General features: G+C 44.0%; 2 protein-coding genes across 6 annotated transcripts in view; one reads left to right on the forward strand and one right to left on the reverse strand.

Annotated features, from left to right (window-relative positions):
• The window catches only part of vps8 (VPS8 subunit of CORVET complex), a 74909-nt gene extending 60634 nt beyond the window's left edge, over window positions 1–14275 (forward strand). For all 4 annotated transcript variants that reach the window (XM_026190278.1, XM_026190280.1, XM_026190279.1 and 1 more), the window contains 10 exons: window positions 2738–2827; window positions 4567–4743; window positions 4820–4901; window positions 6423–6505; window positions 7631–7711; window positions 8289–8458; window positions 9688–9856; window positions 11181–11234; window positions 11565–11645; window positions 13097–14275. In XM_026190278.1, coding sequence (XP_026046063.1) covers window positions 2738–2827; window positions 4567–4743; window positions 4820–4901; window positions 6423–6505; window positions 7631–7711; window positions 8289–8458; window positions 9688–9856; window positions 11181–11234; window positions 11565–11645; window positions 13097–13216 — 1107 coding nt within the window. In that variant the 3' untranslated portion in view covers window positions 13217–14275. The remainder of the gene's footprint in view (window positions 1–2737; window positions 2828–4566; window positions 4744–4819; window positions 4902–6422; window positions 6506–7630; window positions 7712–8288; window positions 8459–9687; window positions 9857–11180; window positions 11235–11564; window positions 11646–13096) is intronic.
• A 313-nt stretch (window positions 14276–14588) lies between these two features.
• Window positions 14589–20442, reverse strand: part of LOC113035038 (uncharacterized) — a 33638-nt gene continuing 27784 nt past the window's right edge. For both annotated transcript variants that reach the window (XM_026190284.1, XM_026190283.1), the window contains 4 exons: window positions 19613–19775; window positions 17153–17274; window positions 16860–16981; window positions 14589–15877 (listed from right to left, as the gene is read on the reverse strand). In XM_026190284.1, coding sequence (XP_026046069.1) covers window positions 15781–15877; window positions 16860–16981; window positions 17153–17274; window positions 19613–19775 — 504 coding nt within the window. In that variant the 3' untranslated portion in view covers window positions 14589–15780. The remainder of the gene's footprint in view (window positions 15878–16859; window positions 16982–17152; window positions 17275–19612; window positions 19776–20442) is intronic.

Consider the following 20442-nt stretch of genomic DNA (forward strand, 5'->3'; position numbering starts at 1 on the left):
AGAAGCTGTGATAGAAGCCGTGATAGAAGCCGTGATAGAAGCTGTGATAGAAGCCGTGATAGAAGCTGTGATAGAAGCTGTGATAGAAGCCGCGGTAGAAGCTGCGATAGAAGCCGTGATAGAAGCTGTGATAGAAGCCGCGATAGAAGCTGTGATAGAAGCCGTGATAGAAGCCGTGATAGAAGCCGTGATAGAAGCCGCGATAGAAGCCGCGATAGAAGCTCTGATAGAAGCTGTGATAGAAGCCGTGATAGAAGCTGTGATAGAAGCCGCGATAGAAGCCGCGATAGAAGCCGCGATAGAAGCTGTGATAGAAGCCGTGATAGAAGCTGGGATAGAAGCCGCGATAGAAGCCGCGATAGAAGCCGCGATAGAAGCTGTGATAGAAGCTGTGATAAAAGCCGTGATAGAAGCTGGGATAGAAGCCGCGATAGAAGCCGCGATAGAAGCTGTGATAGAAGCTGGGATAGAAGCCGCGATAGAAGCTGTGATAGAAGCTCTGATAGAAGCTCTGATAGAAGCTGTGATAGAAGCTCTGATAGAAGCTGTGATAGAAGCTGTGATAGAAGCTCTGATAGAAGCCGCGATAGAAGCTGTGATAGAAGCTCTGATAGAAGCCGCGATAGAAGCCGCGATAGAAGCTGCGATAGAAGCCGCGATAGAAGCCGCGGTAGAAGCCGCGATAGAAGCTCTGATAGAAGTTCTGATAGAAGCTGTGATAGAAGCTGTGATAGAAGCCGTGATAGAAGCTCTGATAGAAGCCGCGATAGAAGCTGCGATAGAAGCTCTGATAGAAGTTCTGATAGAAGCTGTGATAGAAGCTGTGATAGAAGCCGCGATAGAAGCTGCGATAGAAGCCGCGATAGAAGGTCTGATAGAAGCCGCGATAGAAGCTCTGATAGAAGCTGTGATAGAAGCTGCGATAGAAGCCGCGATAGAAGCCGCGATAGAAGCTGTGATAGAAGCTCTGATAGAAGCCGTGATAGAAGCAGAGATAGAAGCCGCGATAGAAGCCGCGATAGAAGCCGTGATAGAAGCTCTGATAGAAGCTCTGATAGAAGTTCTGATAGAAGCTGTGATAGAAGCTGTGATAGAAGCTGTGATAGAAGCCGCGATAGAAGCTGCGATAGAAGCCGCGATAGAAGCTCTGATAGAAGCTGCGATAGAAGCCGCGATAGAAGCCGCGATAGAAGCCGCGATAGAAGCTCTGATAGAAGCCGTGATAGAAGCCGTGATAGAAGCAGAGATAGAAGCCGCGATAGAAGCCGCGATAGAAGCTGTGATAGAAGCTCTGATAGAAGCTGCGGTAGAAGCCGCGATAGAAGCTGTGATAGAAGCCGTGATAGAAGCTGCGGTAGAAGCCGCGATAGAAGCCGTGATAGAAGCTGTGATAGAAGCCGCGGTAGAAGCCGCGATAGAAGCTGCGATAGAAGCTGCGATAGAAGCTCTGATAGAAGCTGCGATAGAAGCCGCGATAGAAGCTGTGATAGAAGCTGTGATAGAAGCCGCGATAGAAGCTGTGATAGAAGCTGTGATAGAAGCTGTGATAGAAGCTGTGATAGAAGCTGTGATAGAAGCTGCGATAGAAGCTGCGATAGAAGCTGTGATAGAAGCTGTGATAGAAGCTGTGATAGAAGCTGTGATAGAAGCCGCGATAGAAGCCGTGATAGAAGCTGTGATAGAAGCCGCGATAGAAGCCGTGATAGAAGCTGTGATAGAAGCCGCGATAGAAGCCGCGATAGAAGCTGTGATAGAAGCTGTGATAGAAGCTGCGATAGAAGCCGTGATAGAAGCCGCGATAGAAGCTGTGATAGAAGCTGTGATAGAAGCTGTGATAGAAGCTGTGATAGAAGCTGTGATAGAAGCTGTGATAGAAGCCGCGATAGAAGCCGTGATAGAAGCTGTGATAGAAGCCGCGATAGAAGCCGCGATAGAAGCCGCGATAGAAGCTGTGATAGAAGCTCTGATAGAAGCTGCGGTAGAAGCCGCGATAGAAGCCGCGATAGAAGCTGTGATAGAAGCCGCGATAGAAGCTGCGATAGAAGCCGCGATAGAAGCTGTGATAGAAGCTGCGGTAGAAGCCGCGATAGAAGCTGTGATAGAAGCCGCGATAGAAGCTGTGATAGAAGCTGCGGTAGAAGCCGCGATAGAAGCTGTGATAGAAGCTGTGATAGAAGCTGTGATAGAAGCTGTGGGGTCCTCGTCGTTGAGATAACTCACTGGGTTTCAGCTCTTCAGGTGGGAAGAAGATTAAAGGTTTTTGTAGTCTTTCATAGCTTCATTTGCCTTCAAGCTGCTTTTTTAGAAGTTTTACTGCAGTCTGTTAAGTATCTACAGATCCACCAGGACACCGAACTAACATCATCTTAAGAAGAAGAGATGTCTGCGCAGCTGTGATGATGAAATTGTTGCCTAGAGTCAGGATGAACACTTTAAATGCAGTTGAACTCTTTTTCTTGCTGTTGACTGTGCACAGTGCACGCATGCTCGACACAGTGTAGGAAATACGATTTAAAATGTAAATTTAAATTCACAAGTCTTAAATGGGTGTTTTCAAATATAAGAAATTACACAGGGTGTAAGGATGATCTACACCCTGAGTGTCAATCATAAACACAGCAAGCTGGAGCAGCTCAGTGGAAAGAATCAAGCAGCATGTTAGTCGTGACTGCACAGGTAAGCATCCTGCAGCCAGACTGAGGCGACCATGTTAAACATTCAATGTTTTTATCTCTAGATAACTCAGAAGCACCACTGCAACGAAGCTACAGCCTACCTGCTGGAGATGAAAGGAGATGTTCACGGAGCATTTGCTGTCTCATTAGAGGTAACAGCATAACATCAAAATACCAATTCAGCTGATTTATATAGCAACACTTGCGATTTAAACTGTGAGGTAAAGACTCTACAATATTTATGCTCTAATCGTAAACCTTTTTAACTCGAGACAACAAGCAATGACCTTACTGCCTTACTGCCCACTTTGTTGGGCTGCCACGCTGTCACATCCTTTTGACATCAGAGCTGTTTTAATTCTTGGTGGCATCGAGGTGCTGAAACATTCGTCAGAGGTTCTGATTGATCTTCACACCAGAGGTCCTCTGGGTGGGGTGACTGGTTCTTATATGGTGCTTTTCTACTCTTCTGAGCACTCAAAGCGCTTTATACAACTTGTGCATTCACCCATTCACACCAGCACATTTTTCTAAGTGCTTTCTAGCTAACATTCACACACATGCATGTATCTCGCCCAAGGATATTTGACTAGGGGAAGTCAGGAATCGAACCACCAACCTTCTGATCAGTAGATGACCTGCTCTACCGCCTGAGCTGGTCATCTGAGTATATTCAGGAAACCAGTTTGAGATTGTTTGAGCTTTGTGACGTGATGCGTTATCCTGCTGGAAGCAGCCATCATGTACACTGTGGTTGTAAAGGGACGGGCAATACTTTGGCAGGATGTAGCATTTAAACAATGTTTAATTAAGCGTTGTGCGATATGACAAAATGAAAACATCTATTGTTTCATATTATACGCTGTTGTTTGTTTCGCGGCGTCGCAAAACTGTTTACGGCAATATTTTTTCATGGTCTGGATGGTCACCGCGTGGATGCAGGCACAGAGAAAACCAGAGAAGATGGCGGCTGTTACAACTTATGTGTAGAAATGTATCGTTTAATGCATCGGTCAAAACACTCGACGCCCAGCTGAAAACACTTCACACAAGCTGCCCAAGAGTCACTGAGCTGACAGGAAAAGCTGTGCTTTATATCGTTCTCGGGACGAGAACTGTGACATATCTGAGATTTCTGTCGTGTCGCACAGTTCTAACTTAATTGGTACTTAGAGACCTAAAGTGTGCTACACACAGGGCTGGATGGATCCATGTTTTCATGTTCATGTCAAATTCTGATCTTCCTGTCTGAATGTTGCTGTAGAAATTGCGGCTCATCAAATTAGTGTTTCCTGGCTTCTGTTGTGAAAAGTGTTGGCTCAGTTTCCTGTTCTTAGCTGAAGTGGTGCCTCCTGTAATCGGCTCCTGCTGTAGCCCTTTAAGAATAACTGGCTTTAATGAGCCGTCATCTGAGCTACTGTTTCCTTCGCATCAGCTCGATGCAGAATACCTATACTCCTCAGACTGCAGCATCAATGAGGCATTTTTGCTCAGAGAATTGCTCACTGGGTAGTTTCTTTTCTGTAAACCCTACAAGATGGTTTTGTGGGCAAATCCAAGCCCATCAATCAGCCTGTCTGTCACCAACAACCATGTTCAAAGTCACTTTGCACCCAAACCTTCCCAGTTTCACTTTGAACTTCAGCAGCTTGGCCTGAATGCACTTAGCAGCTGCTGTGTGATTGGCTGAGTCAATACTCTCATTGCAAAGCAGATGAACACGTGTAACAAAGTGACCTGTAAGTGGTATGTTGGTGTTTACACAGACAGTGTTTTTCATTGTGAAGTAAAACATTTTCATACTTAAAATAGTGAAAGACCAGGTTGTTATACTGCTGCTGTCTTATGGATGTAATTGTTGTGTCAAAAAGCTTTTTTGCTCTCTGTGAAGACCCTGAAGGAAACACTGTGTGCTCTGACTGCTGAGAGTGACAGTGGAGCGAAGGATGGGAGATGGGACGAGGCTGTGAGAACTGAATCGGTGCTGATGAAATTAAAGGAGTCTGTGAATGACATCATTGTCTTCTGTCATCGAAGTTGTCAGGGCCTGGACCAGAAACAGAGAGAGGTGGGTGCTGTGCGCGGGTACGCTTGCTGTGAAGAACTGGCATTGCTAGTTATTCCTTGTTTTCCTTATCTCACAGGTTCTCTGGTTTCCACTGTTGGACACAATGATGGCGTCTCAGAAACAAGTAAAGGGGCTCAATGCTAAACACACCTCTGACGGTAACAGTTTGCATGCATCACTACACATGTAAACAAAGATGCCTCACTATGACGATGCTTCCTCTCTAGTCTTTCAGATCTGTGCAGCTCTCTGATGGCTTTTTGTAAATTTAACACATTTTGTTAAAGTATAAAAAGCTACTGATGCTGAGCTCCCTCGGTCAGACAAACTGACCAGTTCTGTGATTCAACAAAGCCAAAAACAGCCATTGCCTAATAACCTGAATATGACGAGCTAGTAACCCTTTGTTCAGTGCAGTTTTATAGTGATTATAAGCTTGTGCTACGGCAGGAGATGGGACAAATACAACTACAGTGTGAAACACACTGTCAGGCCAGCGTTACACATCAAGTTTAGGTTTTGATGTTGATGTTCAACCACAGTGGTGGAAAAACTACTGAGACTCTTTAGTTAAAGTCCTACCCCCTCATTTTAGACCAGCGGTCCCCAACCCCCGGGCCTCGGACCGGTACCGGTCCGTGAGTCGTTTGGTACCGGGCCGCGAGAGTTGAGGTTCAGGTATGAAATGTCTGGTTTTCTGGGTTTTTATCGGTTTTCAGCGTTATTTTGTTATCCTTTTTATCGTTGACTCGGTTTTCCTGGGTCTTTTCACGTGTGTTATGAATAAATCTTTTTTCGGTACCAGTACTAGTTTTATTTTGTTGCATTTATCCGCAACACCTTAAAGGCCGGTCCATGAAAATGTTGTCGGGCATAAACCGGTCCGTGGTTGGAGACCGCTGTTTTAGACTAGAGCATTTAAAAATGTCAAATGATCCTAGTTATTTTGTCTGTATGCGCTCAAACAAAGCTCAGTGTGTTTACCTTTGTTTGATAGAATATGCAGCACTCCCTTAAAAGAATATTTCATTGACCCAGGACCAGTATTACCTCCTTCCCATTGTCCTTCCTGCCCGCTCTCAGGGTTCAGCAGTGACCGGTGGGTCACGTTAGCATAGCTCAGGAGATAAAGCGAACCCTCCACTGTTCTGAACACTGATGGTTTGATCCTGCATGCCAGAGCTTAGAGCTTGTATTAAGTGAAAAAAAGAGCCAATGGAACAAGTGAAAATTCTCCAGATCCAAGATGCACCGTCTCAAAACAAGTCCCCATATCTCACTGAAATGTTGCTCTGTAGCTGATTGTGTCTTATTTTAAGTGTGATGAGATATTTTGACTAGAAATTAGACAAATATACTTGCAGTGAACCCAGTGCAGACATAACTGAGTCTGAGTTTATTCAGTGAGAATGTCCGGGGGGCTGAGCAGGGTGATGAATATGCTGTAGTCCTCAGCACTGATGGGCTAGCTCACTGTGGGGAGCTGATTTGACGACATGAACTTTGTTTCAAAGGAAATAAAACAGTTTAGCTCTAACTGCAGAAGGATCCGTGAGACTGTTTGAGCTGTGATTTTGTTGCTCATCAGAGAGAAAATTGTACAAGCGTTTTTTTGTTATTGTTTTGTTATTGAATCAGTTCTTGGTGTGGCTAATTCATCATGTCTGTAAATGTCTTAGTGCTGAAGGAGCTCACGATGAAGGTTCTCAATGCTATGAGCAGCTTTATTTCTTTACCTGCCATCATTCAACAGATCCTGCAGGTTTGTATGCAGTCTGTCCGTGCATCTATATGCACACACACACACACACACACACACACACACACACACACACACACACACACACACACACACACACACACACACACACACAGTACGGTGAGAAATTCTTAAACCCACCCTTCATGTGTCTTGCTGCATGCTCAGTCATCCAGGTAAGTAAATGACGTGAAGGTGAGTCCATCCTACCTGCAGCGGCATCGCAGACCACGCCCGCCACAATAATAGAGCAATTCTTTATTTAATTATAAACTTTGTCCTAATTCTGTCCTGTGTTTTAACTATTGAATAATAAAAAGGAAACATCACAAAAACACTTAAGGTCAATATAATCAATTGAGATTTAGCGATTCAACGAGGCATCCACCTTATTTATCGAAAAGTATCGTTATCGGTGATACTGGCCCGTATTTACTTGGTATCGGATCGATACCAAAATATGCAGTGTGGCACACCACGACCTCCCAGCCCATTGTTCTTTCAGTGATACTAGTTCAGTCGTTGTGCAAATGTGGAAACCTGCAGTCAGCTGAGACTGAGTCACCTGGATGAGTGAAACGTTTTTATCAGGTCCTCCGGCTGAAGGATGTGTTCATCCACCGTTCATCAGAACGGCTGCTTCTCCTACAGCACAATCTAGAATTTATTCCAGCATAACCTTTGCTCTCAGTCACAGACAGTTGATTACAAAGTCTGTGACGGATCATGAGCCAGACGAGCTACTGCATCACTGACGCTCCCACAGAGAAAAGTTTCACATGAATTCCAGTCATTTTGTAGTAAATACTCTTGGTTTCTTTGTGTGGTCCGACATCGCCCCAGTTTGACGACATTTAAATTATGTTAGCATTGAGTTTAATGCAAGCTAAGGCTCGTTTCATTATTTGGACTTATTTTACTGTTTAACAACATGTTTGTTCAGATTGGTCAAACAATCCTATGAACAGTAGCAGCAGTTTATACCAACACAGCAATTAATTACTGGCTGTGTTTACATCCTGATTTAGCTTAATCTTATTTGTCTGTGCCACAGAGCACCAGACATATGGTCACACTGTTCACTGACACTGCGTAACATCAGACTGCATCTGCCTGCTTGTTTGTTAGGATCCAGTGTATGGCAAAGGCAAGCTGGCGGAGATTCAAGGCCTCATTCTGGGTATGCTGGACACGTTTAACTATGAACAGGTAAGACGTGTGTGTGTGTGTGTGTGTGTGTGTGTGTGTGGCAAAGTGCTACTGAGCGGTGTACCAGGGGCACGGCGAAAAGTTGTTGTACCATAGGCACGAGAAAAGTTGTCGTACCATAGGCACGAGCAGTGTGTGTGTGTGTGTGTGTGTGAATTGCAGGTAATATTTGTGCTCTAAACAGCTGTTTGAGTTGGGTATATGAAAGGAACCATATTATAGAGACGTGTCTCCATGGACAATAGCATTGTATGATGACGTGTTAATAATCGTTGTTTGCCAGGAGCAAAAACAGATGAATCAGAACCTCTCGAGCTTTTACACACATGTTGCCGTTTGCATGAATGCAGACATATGCCTTTGGAAACCTTTTCAGCATAGCATAGACATTACCACCCGTTTCAACCCATCATTACCATCTGATGGGTTGAAACGGGCGGTTTGTGCTGCTCATGTAGTCATGGTGTGACAATAATCTTTAGCCTTGATCTGTGAAGGAAACACGTTATTCTAATTACACATTTTGAACTCTTTATGGCACATGAATGTAGACATAACTAACAAAAAAATGTTTCAGACTTTACTTGAAACAACCACCAATCTGTTGAACTACGACCTCCACTGGTCCCTGGCTCACCTGCGTGCTGCTGTCACAAGAGGACTCCACCCACGACAAGACTGCTGTAACATCTGCCTCCAGCAGTACAAGAGGAGGCAGGACGCATCTGAGGAGATCATTGTTTTCAGGTGACACACACGCATTATATATGTATACATATGTGTGTGTGTTTACATGGGAAACTCTTCCAGCTCCTTTACTTTTTGTATAATCATGTTTGCACTCCATGTTTCTTCTTTTGTTATTGCCAAAGTGTCATTAGCACGCATCATGACTGTAACTCAGTATTAGTTTATGAACATTGAATAACACATTAACAAACCAATGTTCTGTTAATCAGTCGTGACACCTTGTTTATACAATATTTAAGACTTAAAAGGCTCACAGCTGATCATACCCAGGTCTTGGTAACAAGTAACAAACTGAATCATCTTTTTATAAACTTTATCTTGAATAACTATTTTCTGATCTGCTCTTCACCCGCAGAGCCTGTATGACCTGTTACATGTCGTCTCATGTCTGTGTCCTATAATTTTAATGATCTCATCATTTTCCATATAATCAATAAGCCATTTGTGATTAAGATGCCGTCATGGAGAGTTTTACCAACATGATAAGCTAGTGAACTAAGCAATCTTGTGCAAAATCTAAAGTTAAGTAATGTTGTCATTGAGCATCAGTGAAGTCTTGTAGGCAGTCATCGTCCGAGGATAATGGCCTGACCAAAACAACTGAAATGATTCAATTCAGGTTTATTAAATAACACAAATTTAAACAACAGTTTTGTCAAAGCGCATCAAACTGTAAGTTAAAGACTCGATTCTTTTAGAGAAAAAGCCCAACAATCAGACAGTTTGCTGTGAGCAACACATGGAGACAGCGGGAAGGAAAAACTCCCTTTTAACAGGAAGAAACCTGCAGCAGAACCAGGCTCAGGGAGGGGCGGGGCCATCTGCTGCGACCGGTTAGTGATGATGGGAGGGAGAAGGAAAACCAAATAAGTTGAGGAGAAAACAGTCAGTGATCTTCATTAACAGCCAGTCAGTCAGAATGACCTGCTCTGGGAGTGCCTTAATGCACACAGCAGCAATAATGTCTGAAAGACCTCAATGCAAACCACGTAATGCTAAAGCCCAGCAGAGGCCCTATGAGACAAAAAGCAGACCCGGTCTACTGATTGAATTTTACACCGCCCCATCCAGATTATGCCAGAAGTTTTGGTTATGGCTCATTATTAGAACCCTTGGCCCACAGCTCACAGATCCCTTCACTAGGCTTTCTTAGATGGAACTTGTTGCTAAAAGCAAAACAATCCATAGACATTAAAATGACTGTTTATGAATGTCTGTCTCTCCAGCTGTGGTCACCTGTACCACCTGCAGTGCCTGCAGCAAAAGGATTGTGTGTGGGGCTGTGCTTCAGAGCTGCAGCGGCAGTGGAGGTGCTACAAGTGTTCGGCCATCCACGGAGGAAGAGTCGGGCCTTCCACTGAACCAAAGAGAGGCCGTAGCACATCTCTGGCACAGGTGTGTGTGTGTGTGTGTGTGTGTGTGTGTGTGTGTGTGTGTGTGTGTGTGTGTGTGTGTGTGTGTGTGTGTGTGTGTGTGTGTGTGTGTGTGTGTGTGAGACAGTGAAAGAAGATATGTCAGTGCTTTAACCCAGCATGAAATGATAGAAGTTTGTTCAAAAATACAACAAGCACCGAGCTAAAGCAAAATGTATTCTGCTCACATGTTCACCTTTATGGCTGTGTGGAATCAGACAGTACAGATGTGACTGCAGACGTTCAGCAGGGGTTTAGAAAGCGTAGCATTAACTGTTGTCTCCCATTTTCAGTGGCTTGAAGCGATTTTGTCAGACAGCCCACAGTCTCATCTTTCCTTGTTATTGTGTTGCAAATAGGGCTGATTAAAGCTCTGGTCATTCCAAGCACTGAACCTGCAGCTGGAGCTGACCCTTTGGCACAGATGTTGATGCAGTTAAAGGAGAAAAACCAAACAGCTAATCCAACAAGAAAGGACACAGCAGGGGTGTCACACTCATTTTAAACGGGGGACCACCTACAGCCCACTCTTCTCTGTCAGTGTGAAGACGTTACATATTTAACTGTTTTTCTACATGATGAAGAAAAAGACAGGAATCCATCAGCACGACTCTTTGGATTTAAATTGTAAGAAATAAAACGTCAGATCATTTCAGACTTTCCAGTTTTTGTTTTTTAGTCATAAAGAAACAGAACTTTCTACAGCAGAGAGTGGAAACAGAAACTAAGAGATTTCTTACAGCCTAATTAGTTTCCTTTGGTACTGAACAGCAGAAATGAGGCTTTCTTGTCAGAGGTCATTTTTGAGGGGAAAACAGCAGCTGTACAAAACAGCTGGTTCATAAAAGCAAGCGAGTAATGCAGAACATACCAGCATCAACCTTTGATGGGAAACTGGTGGGCTTTTATTGTGGTGGAAGCATGGCAGCGAAGCCAAGATAAATTCATGACGATGTTTTGCTGTTGGTTCGATGAGTTTTGGTCGTCGAGTCTGTGCGATGTGGTAACACGCGTGTGCGTGCTGCCGGGGGGTCCGTGTTGACGTCTTTCTGTGCAATCTGTTTACCTGATCTTTAATGGCTGCTTTATCTGTTTGGTGTTTCTGTGGACACACACGTTTGTATTTAAATGACACATTTGATACATCCTATTAACCCAGATGCTCTGGTGTTGCGTTTCATGACATGGGCGGAGCTGGGCGGCCTTCCAAACCTTGCTGTTTTGATTTCATTGTTGAGTCCAAGGATGAGGAACGTTGTACTGAAACTAACATGGCTGAAACAACGCTGTCCCTCTCTGTGCCACAGACACATGTGACATCAGCACGCCAAGACACAGGGGCGTCGGCTCTCAGGAAGAAGGTAGGTTTGATCGACCCCCGGGCGTCGCGCTGTGGCCCTCTGCTGATCTGTTTCTGCTCAAACGTTTTCTGAGCAATAACTCTGAAATCATGGATCACGTACACAACTTATTCTATTCAAATCTCAGTTTGTAGTTTAATGTCAACATTAATGTCAACAGCATTCTGTAGTTAACGTGAGTCTCATCAATCGAATGTGAGACGGATCAAACTAATAACTATGTTGCAGTTCTGGTTTCTTTCTAAATTACTGTCATTTTTGCACTTTTTACACAATATGTAACAAATGACATCGTAATAGAGCGTCTGTGGTGTATGTGCTGTGACGCAGGTGTTCACTGAGGCAGCACTGGACCTTCAGCAGGAGCAGTCCTGGGATGAAATCCGCTGCTTATACCGAGGACCATCCAGGGTATTAAAACGAGCGCATTTTCATTAGGACATGACAGATTCCACTGATGCTGAAATTAATGTGACGCAGTGCTTGTTGTTTTTTGTTATAGTTTAAAAACAGTTATCATTACACAACAGCAGTAAAAACAAACACAAGCAGGTGATCCTACAGGTGAGTTTGTGTGCTTGTGTACTGCTCTGAAATGTCAAACAATCAAGATGTGATTGACGTGCAGGCTTGTTGCACAGAAGTGTTGCATTAGCTATTTTTACACAAAACGACATTTTCAGAGGCTCAGAAGTAACTGGATGGACCGATAAGCAGTTTCTTGGCAGGTTGAGCCACGAAACTGGTAAAAAAGCAGTCTTTGCTTATCCAGTTATTTCAGTGCACGTAGCCTTGGTAGGGTGTGTCCATCTGTGGGACCAGCACCCCAAAACAGGAAGTCCCCGTTTATCTAATCCTGATGTATGTTTCTGTGGGTCAGCAGGCAGTGCAGAGTCTAGGAGTTGATGAGCGAGGCCACTGGTTTCTGAATGTCTACCCTCCCTCCTCCACTGGGAGGAACCCTGAGTTGCCTTGCAGGCCCAGTATTCATCAGCCCCCCCTCTAGATCAGTGCCAAGCCACTAAGTTGAACTGTTAGAAATCTGGAGTAAATTGTAAGAGCTATTTAAACTCTATTAATAATAATGTATTGCATTTATACAGCGCTTTTCAGGACCCCTCAAAGCGCTTTACAATGCCACTATTCATCCACTCTCACATTCACACACTGGTGGAGGCAGCTACAGTTGTAGCCACAGCTGCCCTGGGGCGCACTGACAGAGGCGAGGCTGCCATATCGCGCCATCGGCCCCTCTGGCCAACACCAGTAGACGGTAGGTGAAGTGTCTTGCCCAAGGACACGACGACCGAGACGGTCCGAGCCGGGGCTCGAACCGGCAACCTGCCGATTACAAGACGACCTCCCAACTCTTGAGCCACCATCGCCCCGTGATACTCAAGTTTTTACCTTCACAAAGGGTTAAAAAAGGAATATGCACAATTTAGACTATTTGAATGGGTGATATTTTATTAAAGCACAACCCAAAAGTAATAAAAACAGAATCAAATCCCTTGAATTATACTTATCTAACCTACTCTGATCTAATGTTGACTAGTGTTCCTGATAATAGTCCAACAGGAAAACAGAATCCTGGAAATTCAGCTCCAGACTTACTGCTGACGATACAATCCAAGCTCTCACTGCGGTTGCACAGGGACTGAGGGCTCCTAACAACGCACAGTCACTCCCGAAGCCATGCAACCTGTGGTTTAGCTCAACCTCCTGAGCTGCAGTCAGTCAGGCTGCAGACCAGCGAGGGTGCCGTGCTATCCACCACCAACAACATCAACAATGCCCACGTGAGCATCAGGATGGACCATGATCTTTTTTTCTTCTGTTTCTATATCTTCTCTCTTTCCTAGTTGTCCATGCTTTCAGAAGTCTCCCACTGCCACGAGAAAACAGGATCTCTGTTCTCCGTCCAGCTGGGAACAGAAAGTTTCCAACTGAAACTCTCTCCTCCGCCTCTCTTCGAAGAATAACATCATGACTGCTTGAGGACAACATTTCCCTTGTGCTCTTTTCAACACCAAAGTCCTTTGGGAGTAGCTGACGTCAGATCTCGCTTTAGTCCCAGTTATTCCATCTTTCTTTGTTTTTTACTGTGTACAACTTTACCCAAAATGTTGGTTGAAGAAATGCTGCAGAAGTCTTCAGCTGGATAAGCTCTGCGCCTCATCTGGCTCATTTTGAAATAGAAGTTGATGTTTGGTGTGAGTTAAAGTTCGATGCAGCAGTTCAACTCTGAGGTGGGACTTCCAGGGAGTGATCTTTAAAAAACATGAAAAGCTTTGCTGAACACCTCAAAACTGTTCATATTTACACTAATATATTATTAATGACCTGTGAAGATTTTCAACATTTTCAAAAAATATTAGAAAAAAACGATGTGCTGTGTAAATTAAATGAAGCACTGGTATCTTTAGCATAAAAATGAGTGTCCCTGTGTGTAGCCTGAGCTTTTCTGTGTAGAGGCAGCGTGTGATTGTCAGTCAAACAGGAAACCTTGGCCTTCTCTGTTTAAATGATAAAGAGACTAGAGGGAAAACAAGGAGTGAAATTAAAGCTCAAATATGACTAAAAACCACTTCAAATGTTGTTTCTGTTGGAGTTCTCCTCCTGCTCCTCATGCTCGGTTTACAGCACATTATGGCTTCATTAATAATTCGACCAGAGCAACAAAGGCCAGAATGATTCCCAGCAAATGATGGTTTTCTGTCTCCTCTGCCACATATGTGTACATATTCAAATCATTTGGCTTTCTGTTGCACATTATGTGGTAACTGTAATGATTGTGGCTGGATGTTGTGATCACTGTTGTTACTTGTAACAGACAAAGCAGAAGCAGAGGGGGGTTCGGCCCACGCAGTGCTGTTCTGGGTTATTCATCTTTACATTTAAAAAGCTCCCATCTGAAAACATCGAATCAAATTTGTCATCAGTGACATCACTGATACTAAATCCTTATTGAGTGTTTCTCCTGCCTGAGAGCTGTAAGAACGGGGACTTAAACTCTGCTTAATAAACCAGCACGTACTGTATATTGTCTCATGTGGTGTTTGCTTTGTTTGTCTTCAGCTCTCATAATTTTGAGTTAAAGTTCTGCATCACACCAACTTCAAAATCCTCTTTTAGAAAACCTTCAAAACTTCCTCTGAGGAATCAGTTTGACTTTGTACTAACAGCGCACTGACATCTAGAGCTCAAAACTCTGCAAGCAGTTACAGATTTCAGTCCGATGTATCAGGACAAAGACATTGTTACACAGTTACAGAGAGCACGCAGACAGGATATTACATCTCCCATCTCCAGAGGCTGAACAACAACAACAAAGTAAGAACAGCTGACAAGCAGTTTCATGGCCAGATGGTGTTTTATTCTCTTGTTACACTGGACGTGCTGTGAAATGTTGAACCTGCTTTGGTAGCTGTGCACTACAAGTCTCAATATGAGGTCACAGGAGCTGCTGTGGACGAGGCCATACTAGGCTGGAGAGAGCGAGTGCAAAGTTTAGCAGCTGTCAAATAAAACGTCTTCAACATGAAGACTGAACCAGCTCAGCACAACAGTCTCACAGAAGCAGAAGTCTCCAATCAAAAGATGACTTCATGAACTGCTCATTACACTGGAGAGCGAGGAGGCCCGACCAGACAGGCTGTTTCTGCAAAAACAAACACCAGACGGAGGAAAGGAACGGCGAAGCATAAAACGTCAGCGAAACCTGATGGAGAACATGTAAAAGGCACGTATGGGAATATGGCTGCCAACGGAAATGGGCCACAAGTCAGACAAAGTCATTTCTTGACTACATGTGGCAGAAATCAGCCGATCACATCTTCATTCGCTGATTTTAACTTTTGACTAATGCTTCAAATTTGGCTTCAGCACCTCATCAGACCCGCTGACACTGATTTTCAGTCAGTTCTTGTGTAATGTGACACACCTCAGCCTTTCCTCCATCTTCCTGACAGCCAGCCTTCTACGGAGGCCGTTTCTGATGAAGCTTTGGTGAAGAGTCCATGTGTCCGATCTTTGCTGCATTTGATCTCATTTCTTGAGTTTCAGATACAGTTCACGTGCTGCAGATAGACTTTTAGACCCGCTACATCTTCTTTGTCGTCCCCTTTTCCTCGATTCCTCAAAACATTCATAAATAAAAGCCTTGAAAGTGAAACTGAGTGAAGAACTATTACACTTTAAAAAAATCACAAGACAGTCTGGAAGCAACATCTGAAAGAAATGGTGGTGCATTTAAAGAGGAACAAATAAAAAAGACATAAGACATCAGTAAGAACGTGTCATAATTTACGTCCCTGTATGCGGAAGCTGCACATGTTGCTATGTGTGCATCTGCTTTTGCTGTGTAGAGTCTGTATAGTCCAAAACAAACAGCCAGGTTTGCTTCTGCTAATGAAATGATTAGGACGCAGACCCTTTAGTACTCCAAACTACTGTTCTCATTATTTTGGAGATGCTACAACCGTCGTCTGGCCAGCATCAAGTCGTTCTGCTCTTTTATCAAAAGCACTCTTCACTACCCGGATCTTTACTCAAGCCACGGGAAGTCCAGTGTACTCCGGTGGCCCAAAGCAATCATAGAGTTCCTGCTGGTGCTAGATGATTGTACTGGTCCCAGATCAGGCCTGTAAAGATGAAAAGGCAGGGAGTAAACATGTGTACGTACACATCTAAGATACTCTTTTACTTTGTGCATGTGTCAGCAGGAGAAGGGTGTTTCTAAAACATCTTGGATTACAGCGAGACCTTACTAGGCCTAAATCCCAGACTCCCACTCCTACACGAGAACACTGAGGAATGCTGATTTGACTCTCCCAACCCTGCTCTGTCCATCTGGGTGGGTGCCAAGCTCCAGTCAGGACAGAGGGAGAGGCTGAAGTGCCAGCAACCCTCCACCTCCCATTAAACTCCTCCCTCGACAAGCTCTCAAATAAAGAAGAGCCAGTGTTCATCCAGAACAGGCGAAAAGCCCCTTTTAGAGTCCCAGTCTTTGCATCCTGCCTAAAGGTCTCTTAGGCTGTCCTTTCCAAAACACATTGCTCATGCTGGATATTCACATATAAATAACTATAAATCTTCCTTATCACACAGGGGACACAGGTACAGTGCCCTTTCAGTGGCTCTGAATTGGTGTGATTTCGACCCGTGAGGATGTAACGTGTCTTTGACAAGTTGAAGAAGGAAAGCAGGATTATGTTGATACATGTTTTACAGCAAAAGTAAAAACAGGAAAATGTGTGTTTTACTGAAAGTGAGCAGAAAACGTGAGTTTTGTTTATGTTTGTGAAGAAAAACAAACATACACTGAAACATGTGCAGGTACATCAGTCTTCTTGTGTTGTGTGTGTGGGTGTCATGAAATGTTCTCGTAAAGGAGAGTGGGACGTTTTCAGCCTGATGATGGTCTGCTTCACTTGCATCACTTGTTAGGAGACCACCTTTTGCCTCTCTGATGGGTCCCCAGCTGTATACGGACCCCATCGGATCATTTGGGCCAGTGTGCCGCGACAAAATGTGAAAAAGGAGCAAAATGGCCGTTTATCCAAGTTCTTCTGGACCTGACTGCAGATCATAGACGTACACTGTGGTGTGGAGCATGCTCCTCACCTGTAGAGCTGTGGGCAGGACATCTTCAGTGAAGCTGAGGCTGCTCCCAGCCTGCTGTGATTCCTTAACTTAGTCTTCCTTACCACGTCTTTGACTCTGGCCCACGTGCTGTTTTCACTCAGCTGAACACAAAGACACACAAAATCGTCACTGATCAATTTCCCCTTCCAGCAGTAAATGCAATGTCAGCCTGACAGAGTTTTTGGAATGCAGAGCGTCGCCTCATATATCTCATGTGAAAACATTTGTTAATCACGCTGCAGAATGTGATTCTGTCAGGATAAACCACTTACTGTGTGCTGATGGATGGAGAGCCCCTCAGTGCTGTCCCCGTGGACCTCCCCCTCAGTGTGACTCCTTTGGCTTAGGCTCTTCCTGCACGGAGGAGCGAGTGTGAAACCACCACCTGTAACTCCTGAAACAGGGAGCAAACAATAAGCACTTACAGTTCAGTTTGTGCCTGACTAATAACATTTAAACCAGTATTCGTTTGGTCCTTTCGTGCATTTTGTCAACGCTGTAAGCACCTGTAAAAAAACAAAACACACTACACATGTGTGCTGAGCCACAACATTTCAAACGCTGTGTGTCCTCGGTGTCCTGCCCAAACTGAAGGATGGACGTTATCATGGCAAAACACACTGACTTTGATTTAAGTACAGGTGGACCCGACCATGCAGGCAGACACAGCAGTGTGTGTGTGTGTGTGTGTGTGTGTTTCCAAAGCATCGCTACATGATTAGTGATTTTTCATTCAGTAATGGCTGTTATAAGAAATCCTGCTGGAGACAGTGCATGTCTGCTTTTTCCTTCTGCTCATCCCACTCCCCTCTTCTCCTACTTTACTGTAAACAGATCACTTCTTGTCACAGCTTCAGTCCAGTGCTATAGCTACATAACAGTTGGTGAATCCGAATGTGAAATTACTTTATGTGGACTGTGCGTGGTCCGTGTTCCTGTCAGGAGCAGATTTCCGCCCGGGTTTGGGTAAAGCAGAACCTTTCTTTAAAGTAGATGAACTGTGGGGGTAGTTCTGGGTCACACTGTGAAACTCGAGCATTGCTAAAACAATTTGAGAACAGTTTAGTTCGTTCAGGGTGTTTTCAGAAGCTTGAAGGCTGCAGAACAGACTGTAAGTCCTGTCTGAGGAAAATATCTCGTCTTCTACGTTTGGAGAAGCTGAGAACTGCATCTAAGCATCCTTCTTTGCCTGCTTGTGCAAATAAACTGCTTTGTATGCTGCCAGTTTTTTCACTGCTGTTGGTTGGTCATTAGTTGTAGTTTTATCCAACCGAAACCATAAACCTCTGACCGTTAGTAACTACGAGCACACCTTGATTTCTGTTGGAAGAAGTAATAGACTCTCTTTTTGTTGCTGTCTTATCTCCTCAGACCTGAACTCTTCCACAGCAGCGTTTTTAATTTCTCTTTGATATTTGGGCTGATTGGTATTTTGGTCTAAATAAATGTCCACATATGTGAACGCCAGGTCCCAGGAGGTTAAAGGTGCAGTCTGCCCTCGATTGGAAACACACCATAAACATGCTTATTTATTCCAGTTACTGCCAACAGGTTACAGCTGACAGGAGCAGCAACAACAGCTGCTTATGAGATAACATTATCCTGATGTTAGGCTCAAGATAAACAGGCTGATTACATGCTCACATCACCTAAGACTTTATTTACGAGTCCAACAAAATCATATCGACTTCACAGAAAGTTTCACTGTTGCTGGCAAACAGCAGCTAAAAACAGCAGGTTACCAAGAGCATATCCTCAGTGCTACCTCCAGCTCAACGTGCCTACACTGTGATTGGACAGCAGCTTCACTGAATCGACGTGTATCAGGCTGCCTTCACAAACCTGGCATACTCAATCTTTAACGTCAGTTTTGTTTATATAGTACTAAATCACATCAGAAAAAACACATGATGAGTGAAAAACAGAAGGGAAAGTGTGAATCTTGAAAGTAGAGATAGTGTCTGTCTCCTGAATCCAAACTGGAAGCTGGTTCCACAGAAGAGGGGCCTGAAAACTGAAGGCTCTGCCTCCCATTCTACTTTTAAATACTCTAGGAACAACAAGTAGGCCTGCAGAGCGAGAGCCAAGTGCTCTAATAGGGTGATATGGTACCTGACGAACAGCAGCCAGACTTTTTTGAGATGCCTCAGGTTAAAAACATAAAATACTGCAAAATCTTTAATTGACACATCAGTTTTTTTTATTCCTGATTTATTAGTTTGTGTTTCTACTATTGAAATATGTAAAAGTCTAGTGTTAGAAAATATTTCCCACAAACACGAGTAGAAACACAGGCAGGCCACAGTCTACAGTCTACGTTTAGTGGTGAGATTTTAACCGCTGCACCGTGAAAGATTTCCCAGCATGCTGTGCTGTCAGCATGTTATGTACATTTACAACTACATGTGCAAAATTACATGAAGTTTGCAAACGTGTTCAATGATACTTGATGGTGAAGTTGTGATGTAACTCCAGCACTCTGTACCAATGTTTGTTTATGCCTGTTTTATCTCATATCAGATTTTGGATTTTATGGATTTACATCAGTGCGATGTTTTGTATATTAGTTACAAACATAATCACTGTTACTGCACAAGATGTTGTGGAATAAATGTCAGGTAGTCCTCTCATGAATCACTATTTATTCACTACAAGAAGATACTGGGATTGAATCTAGCAGCCTTGTAGAGATTGCGGGTGCTTTTGTGTGTTTTCTCCAGGTGCTCTATTACCTCCACCGGTCGATATGAGTGGGTGCTGTGTGACCTCTGGAACGGCTGACAGGTCTGAGAGAGTTCCACTGGGCGATGAAAACTCATCTCTGGATTGCGTTTTCTGGAAATCCTGGAAGGCTAAACTGGCTGCACCACAGCTGCAGTAGTCTTTGAAGAAGTCCTGGAAAAAGCAGAGAAGAAGAAAATGTGTCATGAAATTTTCATTTCAAAAGAAAGTGATCAACAGCTGAAAAACTGATTTTGAACGTGGTTTTAAATAAAAATGATGTTTTAGAATTTTACTCCACGTAATGCAGATCATATATGATGATACAGTAGGATGTGTAATTTGAATGTTGTTGCTAATGTGCATCGTGGGACCAAAGAACAGGCACAGCACTTGTACGATTAATGGTTTCTTTTAACATTATTTTTGAGGATTTTGTCTTTGTTGGACAGACATTACAGAGGTGAGAGAGAGCAGCAAAGGCCAAAGGTCAAGAGTTGGGAGTTCATCTTGTAATCGGAAGGTTGCCAGTTCGAGCCCCGGCTTGGACAGACTTGGTCGTTGTGTCCTTGGGCGAGACACTTCACCCGTTAGCTGGTGGTGGTCAGAGGGGCCGGTGGCGCCAGTGTCCGGCAGCCTCGCCTCTGTCAGTGCGCCCCAGGGTGGCTGTGGCTGACTGGATGTGTAAAGCGCTCTACAAATACAGGCCATTCCTCTTGAATATGGCGCCTGCTCACCCACCAAACTGAGCTGGTGCCCTTTGTGAGCATTGTTTAGTTAATCTAGTTTCCTCTCCTCCATAGTCAGACCAGGACTGACATGTTAGCTATATGTTCTTCTT

The sequence above is a fragment of the Astatotilapia calliptera genome, chromosome 13, assembly GCF_900246225.1.
Source record: "Astatotilapia calliptera chromosome 13, fAstCal1.2, whole genome shotgun sequence".
NCBI lineage: Eukaryota > Metazoa > Chordata > Actinopteri > Cichliformes > Cichlidae > Astatotilapia > Astatotilapia calliptera.